Consider the following 11452-nt stretch of genomic DNA (forward strand, 5'->3'; position numbering starts at 1 on the left):
TGTGACTAATTTGGGTCCATTAACTTCAATGGGTCCACACTGAGTAAGAAGAGCACTGGGTGCAACCTTCAGATGCCTCACCATCCTTGTGACTCTTCTCTAGGTACATTCTAGTTTGCCAACATCCTTCTAAACTGTGGTGCCGTCCTCAATGGGACACAGTACTCCCAAGTAAAGAGTCACCAGACAGATGTTTTAGATGGGGTGCTTTCCTCATCCAGTCAAAAGTACGACACCTTCTTCCATCCCAACAGAAGCAGTGGGTGGAACTGGAGAATTATAGGTGTCAAAAGCTCCCTTCCGCCCTCTCAGGCTGCCCCAGGTGCCAAGTTATTTCGCTATCTTTATGGAGTCCATGATGACTAAAGGAGAAACACACTTTCCCCAGCTAGCTGGGGCAGCAGCATGCAATTGGTTGGTACACATACCCTCTATGCAGGAGCAGAAAGCAGGATAAGGAGTTAAGTAATAACAATAACAATAAATATCTTGTACCCTACCCATCTGACTGGGTTGCTCCAGTCAGTATAAAGCAGGCATAGGCAAACTTGGCCCTCCAGAGGTTTTGGGACTACAACTCCCATGATCCCTAGCTCACAGGAGCAGTGGTCAGGGATGATGGGAATTGTAGTCGCAAAACATCTGGAGGGCTGAGTTTCCTATGCCTGGTATGAACACGTCCAAACAGAAAACATGTTTCAAAATCCAAAACCGAGCTGCCTTCAGATGTCTGTGAAAAGTCATATAATTGTTAGCCTTTTTGACAATAATAAATATCACTGACTTATAGAGTAGTAGCCTTGATGATGAAGAAGATAATGGTGAAAGTTTAGGAGAAGCACTGCAGGGTTTCCTTTCCTTTCAGTGAGAGCACATTTTGCAGTACTTATTAAAAACACAAGAAGACACCCCATCAATGTTGGCAGTGTGCCAGCTCCTGAAAATACCCTAGTTCAAGCATTCCCGTAACTGAATTTTTGATGTTATTGTTTTAACTGGGTGTTTTTTTTTTAAAAAAACCTGTTTTGTTTTCATTGTCATGCTTTTTAAATTTTTGCTTTATTTTATATTTTAGTTAACGGCGTTTTAGCACCCAATGGAACTGTTGTTGTGTATTTCCTTTTTTAATTTTAATATTAAAAATATTGATTTATTGTATTTTCATTATGTTTCATTGAGTTTGCAGTTGGAAGCCATTTTGGCATATCAGTGATAATTTAACAAATAAAGCACAAATCTACACCAGTGCACAGTGGAAACAAATGGACTCCTGATCCTGAACACTGCTGATCCTGCATCTGATTTTCGCAAGGGTCATGTGGATTCCTGTATCCCAGTGCTTCCTGACACTATTTTGCTTTCTCTCCCAATACCTGAAAGGCCTCACCTTCCAAAGATAGGTAGCAGGTTTTTTGGCGAGAGTTTATCCCAGCTTCAGTGCTGCTCAGGTACGCTACCTTTTCGCAATTTATTGATCAAAGAAATTTATTTATTCCAGATTCACCATTTCTCCAAAGCCTTTTTAGTTATCAGATTTTCCATGGAAATTGTAAATAATATGGGAAAGCATTTTGATGAGAATGATGTTTTGTGATGCTGCACAAAATGTGAAAGCACGAGCAGCACTGAGTTCACAATAAACTGCCATGCAGGAGTGATCAGCAACTGGACTTTGTAAAGCAGGGTTGGGTGAGCTAAGATACTCCATAGTAGATGCACATAAATTGTGCCGCAAGTCTCACTATGTTCAGTGGGACTTATTTCATAGTAAGGGTATTTAGGATTGCAGCCTAAAACTGGTATAAAATTTCATTCTTAATCAACAGATTATCTAGTGGCTGCAGCAGGTCCACAAAATGATACATTTCCTCTCTGGGGTTGTGATTAGCCTGATAATAGTTTGCTTCCCTTATCTACAAAATTAAGGCTCTGCCTCAGAGTCCTTTGTCTCAGAGCCTTCACACTCATGCACATAGCAAACTCCTTGCAAACTCACAGCACTGTATAATGTAAAGTGCTGCTGACTTTGGTGATGAAACCTCCGGCAGCAATTCGCTGAGCTATTATAATGTCATTTATCCAAGAACTAAGTTGTATAATGTTTGGTTTTGACTTCTTTAAGGGAAAGTTGTTAGTTTGCCTGGAACTCAAAACTCGTATTTATTTTTCTATTAAATTTATATGCCACCCTTCCTCCCAAAGGAGCCCGGCCTGTCATCAAACAAGAAGGGATAAAACAATAAAAAAGGTACTTAAAACACATATTGGGCCTAGGAACGGTGAGGAAATAGGGATAGGCTGAGGGCTTGGAAGCTAAGGAGGAAGTACTCCAGGAATGTAAGGAAGATTATAAGTGGAGACAAAATGGATAGAGGAAGGCAGTGCTGGAGTAGGCAGTGCTGTAAGATGAAGGCACCTTAGGGAAGGCTAATTGCAAGGCAAAAATCTGAGTAAAACAAGAGCAGAGAAGATCAGTAGTTGAGGCAGTGCTGTAGTTATTGGGGGTGGATTGCTGGGATTTTTGCCCCAGATGAAGCCTCCAGAAGGGTGCCATTGAGGCTCCCAGCCCCCCCTCTCTCTGTGTACACAAATGGGTGTAGGGGTGCCAAACTGGGTCTTTGACCCGGGTGAAATAAAGCCTAGTTTTGCCCATACTTGAGGAAAGGAAGACCTAGTGAAGAGGGTGGTTGAGAATTTTGCTACTACTTGGCAGAGATTGGGGGTGCTCATAGAATTGTAGAGTTAGAAGGGACCACAAGGATCACCTTGTTCAACCCCATGCAATGCAGGGATCTTTTTTGCCCAACACAGGGCTCAAAACCACAACCCTGAGATTAAGAGTCTCATGCTCTACTGACTGAGCAATGGCACAACTTTTATAACAGTATAAATCGGAGGTGGGGTGTAGGGGAACCTACATTTTAGAGCAAAAAGGGTAGGTAAGTGGGATGTATGATAAAACTCTGGTTTACTTCCCCAAAGCGCTTCCCGGTTGTTACATTTCCAACTAGACTCTCATCCAGGCAGTGAACCCAGCTGAGAAAAAAAGTGCTTTGGTATGTGTGTGTAGAGGGAGGGGGTTGCAGTTCCATCAAAATCAGCCGTAGGCACAACGATGATTTAGCTCTTCTCTAAAAACCCGAATCCTCCTTCTTTCTATGTCATTGAGCCTGGCCAAGTTTAAATGAACAGGTTGGCTGCTGTTACATGTCATTTCAGTCTTCATTTCAGAGGGCAAAAGTTATCAATGACTGCTGTCATTTATTTTGAATAGTGTATCTAAATTGAAAAAATTAGTAGAATTTGCCAAGTAGAAGCAAAATTCAAGGGGTTCCAGGAGCTCACCCACGGTTGTGTTTGCACTGGGAAAATTGAGGCACAGCAGAGGTTAGCGTCTTTAAGAACTATGGTTTATTTTACACATATTTACACCTCATTGGAGGGAGTGCAGAACATTATACCCCAAGGATGTCTCTTATTGCCCCTTTCATAAACTGAAAAATGTCTAAACTGCACCTTTTGCACACCAACTGCAAGTTAAACCTAATATCAACACAACATTTAAAAAAATCAAAACACCACAATAAAACCATAGAAACAACAACAACAACAACTGATCTAAGCAGCTAAGGCTATATGGTACATTTTTAAAGCCTGGGCAAATAAAAGCATCTTAATCTGGTGCCAAAATAATGCAGTGTCCATGTCCGTCTTACTCCCTTTGAAATATATTTATTGTCATTGTTAGCAGCCCAAACACTTACAAGGTTTAACTTCAATGTACTGTGATAAAACTGAAAGGGGACCCACTGAATTGATGGTAAACTGAATAGGCTAGGAGCTGCTGTTTTATTGTGTAATCTCGTATTTTAATAACTAGCACGGTTCTCTGTTGTTTTGCGTGTCGTTGTGATAACCTTTGGAAGAAGACATAATGTTGATGGTGCCATTGTAGGCAATGCCTTAAATCAGGCCCACATCCCATAGGCCCATCTTTCCTGACTTCCAGCGGCCTGCTGGTGGAATTCTAAATGACTTGTGATTCTTTTCACTTCCTTGCAGGTGACCCTGTGTTTTAGCACTTGACCAGCAAAATGAGTAGGCACACAGGTCACCTGGTCACAGTCTTCCCAACTATGGTGAGAAGTGCTGAAATCCTATTTAAATGTCTAAATCTATTGCATTTATACAAATGATTCTATGCATATTTTATGTAAATCTGTGCCCTCCTTTTGCCTCTTCTTTGGGTGACCTGTTCCCTCTTTTTATTGTGACGAGGTGAAGATGGCTACCCTATTGGGCTCTCCAAGGCCAATCAAACATGGAAGAGGAAGGAAAGAATTGCTGCGTTACATCTTCTGCATTGCTCCCCTTCTCTTTGGATTTACGGTGTGGTTGGCCACTGGTGGCATCATTTGCAACCTGCTGCAAACAGCCAACCGGTACCAGTATGTGAACTGTTGGGAGTATTCATGTTTTTGAGTTACTCCTTCTGAACTCAGCAAGGAGTATTGGTGGGGTGTGGAGAGAGGACAAAAAAAGTAAAGGGGAACTGGCACATGGCTCGGAAAGTCCTTCAGGTGGTGAAAAAGAGAAAAGGGGAGCAGCTGAAAGTGGGGTGGGGACCTGTGGTGATGTGCACTGGAGAATGAAAGTTTGAATGTGCACTGGGGAGAGAAGGATGGGGAGAGTTCAAAGAGAGGAGGTAAAAGATAAGAGTATGATACAGCAGAGAGAAAGATGATTTATGGGGAAGAGGTTAAGGAGAGAACACAGCAGGGAGTTTTTTGAACTATAACTTAATGGTACCCCTTATTTAGTTTGTGGTTGCAGGTTTGGAGAATGATGTTGCAGCACCAACATTGAGGTAAGATTCAGCTTCTGCTACGAACCATTTCTGTATGTGGGGTGGAGGGGCACAGCATTTTGTCCTTTGGCTGAAAGAGGAACCTATCTTTGGCCAGCCTTGGGTATACGGCTAAAGTTCCCCTTCAGTGAAGTATTACGATTCAGGCCGATAATTACACTGACCATTTTGGATTATCACATGTGACCTCAATCAGCAGATATTACATACCCATAAACTAGATAGGTAGAAAGAGGCATATATAAGTCTATGCGTCCTGTCGAAAAATTCATAGAACTCATTTGAACTTCTACCAGAACAAAGTTCTTCTGTTACATACATACAAATCTAGAGCAACCAATGTTTCTCTACTTAACCCCATAAGTCTTTAGACTGCAAAAGCATACAATTTAAAAAGTTGGAGACTTACCATTACTTTGAGCTTTCAGCGTGCAGCCTGGAAAAGCAAAAGGAACATTGTAAAAAAAAGTATAAAAGTAAGGGTTTTGTTTTGCTTTTTTACAAAAAATTGAGATGCTCAGCCCTTAACTTACAGTGCAAGAAGATTAGCAGCAAAACACAATACATCTCGTCATTGGAAAGCAGACATGAGACTCCAAAATGAAGAAATTGTCATTAGTTCTGGTAGCTCCCTCCTTCAAGGACCTTCAGTTATGAAGAAGTTTCAGCTTATTTTCTGAAAGTAAAAGGTCTGGCAGTGCAGTTTCACTGTAGAAGTGAGCAGCTATGTTTTCCAGGACCCTAACACCAACTGGCTAGATATTGGTCAAGTAATTATTCCCATTACTGGAAACTGGAAGTGGCAAACAATGAGGATCTCTCTGCTGCAAACAGGCAGATTACTGCTCAGGAAATGACAGGCCTTTTCCTGAGGGAGTCAGTGAACGCATTTGCTTTGTTCAGTTTCTTAAGGTATATGGAAAACAAGAAGTAACAGTGACATTTTTCCGGTGACTCTGTTCATTAGTTTACAATCACTCTTCAACTGTTTAAAGTTAGCAATGTTCTTTTTATTTCATTTAATTTCCCAAGGAATAATACACTGGATACATTTTAACTCATGTTATATATACAGTATTGTACAGTATATATAAGTTTTCTTAGAAGTTACATATAGCTCAGCCATATATGCTGTTTTTGAAGCCAATTGTTACATGAAACAGGGTGGAACTTTATAGGGAGCAATAACCAAGAATGCTTTCAACAGCGATGCTCTTTGCTCTAACGTTTTGAAATTAAATCATGAAGATGTGCAATGTGTTGTTGTTGTTTTAGTGTGAATGCGTACAAATTGAAAGGAACACCAGCAATTTGCTATGTCCTAGACTAAAAGAAGAGTACATAGTGTTTCAAAAATGTTAAGCTTAGCAAGTGGAAATGCCAGTATCTTTTGTTTCCCTCCACACACTCTCCCACACCCAGCATATGGCCTGGATCAAGACATGTTTGTTTTAGCTGAAGTCAATTTTTCCACAGTCTCTGCTAATCGGAGTTTGTGTACTATTACTCCCCGGTTACTTCACAACCGTTTGCAATGTCTGCATGCAAAGTTTATATACAGCCTCTTCAAATTCATGACATGTCTCCAAAATCTGCCCCATTTGAATGAAACTAAGACACAAAAAAGACAGAAGGGGAAGAGGAGATAAAAATAAGAGATCACACATAAGAGATATGTGTTCTATTTTATGGGTCAGTGGGATAAATCCTTAAAACTATGGAACGGGTGGGATGGGAAAGAAATCAATATTTTTAAAAGGAACATTGGTCTCCTGTGCTCTCAAAAGCAAAGCAAACCAAAAAAGTGCTACTGTGATAGGAATTCTGAGGTCTTAGATATATGGTAATGTTCATAAGCATGTACATAGATCAGCACAGGAAGACCAACCTGGAACCATTTTGATTCCTAAACTGAGCAAATGTTTTCTCTGCAAGGTCAAAATGGGAAAGCTTCCCCACTGTCTTTTCCTTCACAAATCCTGTCTTAAGGGTATTGTGTTTGAATAGGGTGTGAGCCTGTGACATGGCCCAGGAACTAAGTATTTATCATTACAAAAGACTGGCCAGGCTACCTAGGCAAGTAACCTGCCAGACAGGAGATAAACAAGGACAGGAGAAAAACAACATTCAAATTTCTGTTTTAAGACCGCCTTTTCTGTGATGTAGGTATGATGTATCTGAGGGGTGGTCTTAGGTTACACCCCTTCTGTGATGTATGTATGATGTTTCTGGGGGTGGTCTTGATCTACAGGGTGGCAATTTCAAAAGTCTTTATAAGGCCTTGCACACCATTGTTCTGGGTTCCTCCTCCTCTCCTGCGGGTGCAACAGATCAATAAAGATCAAGCTTACTAGCTGTTTTGCTTCTCAATATTCTCTGGTTGGCCTCTGTTATTCTCTCCTACCAATAGGAACCTATGTAAGGACTCTATATGGGCTCTTGGATAACCCATAAGGGAAAAGGGCAATTTTTGTTTACAACACTACCCTGGAAGATCTTACCACTTGGGGAAGTGCAAAACAGTATTTGAGCCTAGTTTGCACCCAACTTTAAACATATGTAAGTGTTTGATTCCTCTCTCCTCCTGATTGTGCTGGGTCAGGGAAAAACCAAGCCTGACTCTAACTTATTTTCTGATAAGTGAACTCAGGCTCATACTTCATTTCTCTCCAAACAAACCACAAGTGGAAGCCTAGCTACATTCCTGACTTACCGCTCATGGTTCACTTGGAGGAAAGTAACCAAGAATTCGGGCTCCCATGTCACAGCAAGCCAGAATTATAGACACAGAATTGCTTTTGCAGAAGAACCCGGTGGTGGCATGTGTGTTTCAATTTTTTTGATATATATTCACATTGGTAGGTTAGGATAGAAATACAAATGCCTAAATGCATACAACTCACGAAATCCAGAAGGCCTCAAGATACCCGTTCGACCCACCCTATAAAAATACTCCTGCCTCTTGGTTCAAGAGAAGGTGGTTAATAAGTAAACTTTGGAGAAAGAGAAAAGAATGGGCTACAAACTCAAAAGGCACCCCATTAAGAGTTGAAAAATCAATATAGTTTTAAGCTGTAATGTACATTAGCCCTTGGCAGTATAAATCAAGGAAGTCTCACAAAGCATGGCCTTTGTTCTCATAGCCTTCCGTGTTTACATAAAGCGTCTTTTGTTTCTCTTGTGCTGAGTGGGAAGTGTTCTGCCCAAATCCATAAGTTCAGGTGTAATCTGTGCTAGAGTCTTTCTGTTACACATATTTCTGTGGCATTTTGCAACAGGAAGCAGGAAGGAAATATTATGGGTAACAAGGTCTAGCAAAGTACCCTAGTCACAATTTTACAATAAAAAAATAACACAGTAGCCATAGCAATAAACGACCAGGAAGCAACTTTTGGAGGCTTGTTAGCATGATGTTTGTTCCTTATCCTGATTTTCTTTAAATATACTTATCACACAGCTTTGAAACACTGGCCACATGCCATTCTATCTCTACACAGTGAGGCAGAAGCAAAGGAGCAGGCACAGACCACCCCCACTCAGGGACAGAGGGAGAGAGCGCCATACAGTGGTTAGAGCAGGGGTAGCCAACATGGTGCTTTCCAGAGGCTGCTGGACTCCAAATCCAATTATCCACAACTGGCATAGGGCTTATGCACACTTACCTTTTCCTCCACGCTTTTCAAGCACGGTTCACGCTTTAAAGCTCTGTGTCTGAACACAAACACACACACCCCGGAGCTTTCCCCACAAAAAACCTGCTCTTTAAAGCTTATTCAGAGCAAATGGCAATCCACTCAAGGGCAAAACAAGGGGGCATTCAGACACACAAGTGTGGACCTGTGCCTGGAAAAGCAGGGCAATAGGTAAGTGTGGATAAGCTAAAATAGTTCAACAACATATGGAGGGCACTAGATTGGCTTCTCCTGCCTACCCAGCAGTTTGAAAGCACGTCAAAGTGCAAGTAGATAAATAGGTACCACTCTGGTGGGAATGTAAACGGTGTTTCCGTGTACTGCTCTGGTTCGCCAGAAGCGGCTTATTCATGCTGGCCACATGACCCAGAAGCTGTATGCCGGCTCCCTCGGCCAGTAAAGCGAGATGTGCGCCGCAACCCCAGAGTCGTCTGTGCCTGGACCTAATGATCAGGGGTCCCTTTACCTAGATTGGCTTCCCCTGGCTTAGAGTGTTTAACTAGTGTCCATCCAAATTTTCACTTAGCTATATATCTCACTGAGTGATCTGGGGCCAGTCACTACCTCTCAGCTTAGTCTACTTCACAGGGTTGTTGTGACAACAAAATGGGGAAATAGTACATTATTTTTATTATTATATTTATTGAATTTATATATAATTTACTATATTAATTTACTATATTATATATTAATTTACTTTATATATAAAGTAGTTTTTATACTATTTTGAGTTCTTTGGAGGTGGGGTCCAAATGTAGTAAATAAAATGTCAATTCTATATGTAGTTCTGAACTATTTTAAAATTGCTTAAATAAGAAAACTAAACTAATCCTTCTATATAACAAATATTGATTAACACAGAATAGGTGTAGATTTTAATCTGTAAAATTCCCACTTTTTTTTTTAGTCCAGGCAAAAAAGAGTGGGAAAATCTGGAACTGATCTTAATGTTGCAGACACCAGAAAGAAAGGGAAATACATACAGGGAGCGCACAATTACCTCTTGCAATGACACTTCACTTCAAGCATGAAGAACAAAAATCAGTAACTTTTCCCCACTGGTAACAAGCACAAGAATGAAAAGTATTTAAAAACAATAGATTGAGGAGTGCCAGTTTCCCCAAAGCCGCTAACCTGCTGCGTGAAAACAATCGAGTACGAATCATCAGCTGGAAGCCTGAATGAGATCCGGCAGGGAAAGTTGTGCTGTTAACAAGGATTCCTGATCTGTCACCTTTAACATGTCTGCTCCGGACCATGGCTGGAGATCATGGTCACTTCCACCTGACATTGTCCTCACAACACTGAAATGGTAAATATTGGATCAAAAGGGTGGGAGGGAGATCGGATGGTGTTTTTGATAAGGATGACATTTTGTAGATCCTGTACAACTTCCATAAATGGAAATTCACAATAAGCTGCCTTTAGAGGCACCCCATGAAGAGTTGAGCACCCAGAGTTCCAGCCAGGGAGGGATGGAGAATGATGATGTTGTGGAATCAGCTGGAAGGATGTTGGCAAAGCTTGCTTCCTTTGACTTTGCCCTGCTCAGCAACCCCACTGCAATGCAAACCAGTTTCCGAGCCTCCTGTACAGGATCACTTGTCTCCAGAACCTGTTTCTAGGGGGCAGAGCTGTAAGAGACTAAAGATGAAGAAGAGCAACAAAACTTCAGCATCCTTGCTTTTTAACTTTGTTATCCCTGGACTAGTAAAGTAACTGAGCTCAAGGCTTTTCTCTTTTGTAAACTGTTTTGCGCTTACAATAAAGAGTAACAGAGGACTCGCTTTGCCTAGTAACTACAGGTGGTTCATCACTAGGGATGACAGAAAATGATTTCCATTCCTGCCTCTATCCACCTGTTCTTCTGCAGCTCAGTTTCTGCCAAATACATTTGTCTCATCGTCCAGTATTTTACTTAACTTATATGGATTAGCCTAACTATTCCCTGTTCACTAATTGCCCTTTTACTCATGAGGAAGGCTCATGGCACATGCAATATCATAGCTAATGGAACATGCAATATCATAGCTAGAATGGTCCCATGCGTGAGATGGAGTAATGGGCATGCATTCAGTGCTGGATTTATGTATAAGCTAAACAAGCTATAGGTTAGATCCCCACTCTCTTGGGGGGCCCCAAAAATGTAAAGGAAAAAAACCTGTACATTTCCAAAATATAAGATAAAAACCAATAAAATAAAGCCTACATATAGCAACAGTCTTTTGTGTTGTGTAAGCACCTATGATATAGGTAATGGGACCTGCCTGCTAGCCTGCTCCCTAAATTGTCACTGTTTTGCTAATTTCTATATATAGGGTGCCTACATTCTGCATGTGCAAATGGCTTTAGATGTCTATTAGGTCCATAAATTACCATATAGCATATATTCAACACAAAAAACAGTGACAATTTGTTGTTGACAAAGGACAGCTGGACATATGAAGGGCCCCATTACCTTCAGTAGCTTAGGGCCTCATCAAACCTAAATCCGGCCCTGCATGCATTACCCACATCCCTTGAAATAACAAAGGTCTCCCTTCTCTCTGATCCTCTGACTTTGGTTGAAGTTTCGTTCTGTAAAGTAAGAGTCTCGAGTTTTACTCCTCTTGTGTCTACTTTTCACATCTTAAATCATTCTAAGGACCACAATAAGAGGCTCATCTAGTCCAGAATACTATTCTCCCTGTAGCCAACCAGATATCTATGGGAAGTCTGAAAGTAGAACATAAGTGCAACAGGACTCTCTGCACTCCTGATCTTGTATAGCAACTAGTATCCAGAGGCACACTGCCTCTGACACTGGAGATGAAATATTGCCATTGTGGCTAGCAGATAATGATAGCCTTCTTCTTCATTATCAGTGACATACATTCAGTCTTGCAGAGGCCAC

General features: G+C 41.1%; 1 protein-coding gene across 4 annotated transcripts in view; it reads right to left on the bottom strand.

Annotated features, from left to right (window-relative positions):
• PECAM1 (platelet and endothelial cell adhesion molecule 1) overlaps positions 1-5679 on the bottom strand; it is a 44909-nt gene extending 39230 nt beyond the window's left edge. For 3 of the 4 annotated variants that reach the window (XM_081898617.1, XM_081898615.1, XM_081898614.1), the window contains exons 1-2: positions 5401-5678; positions 5277-5303 (exon numbers count right to left, since the gene is read on the bottom strand). In XM_081898617.1, coding sequence (XP_081754743.1) covers positions 5277-5303; positions 5401-5434 — 61 coding nt within the window. In that variant the 5' untranslated portion in view covers positions 5435-5678. Of the gene's footprint in view, positions 1-5276; positions 5304-5400 lie in introns of all 4 variants that reach the window. The other variant, XM_081898616.1, reaches the window with a different exon arrangement.
• Between the last annotated feature and the right edge of the window lie 5773 nt (positions 5680-11452).

Source organism: Podarcis melisellensis (genome assembly GCF_964234715.1).
Source record: "Podarcis melisellensis genome assembly, chromosome: 2".
In the NCBI taxonomy this organism is placed as follows: domain Eukaryota; kingdom Metazoa; phylum Chordata; class Lepidosauria; order Squamata; family Lacertidae; genus Podarcis; species Podarcis melisellensis.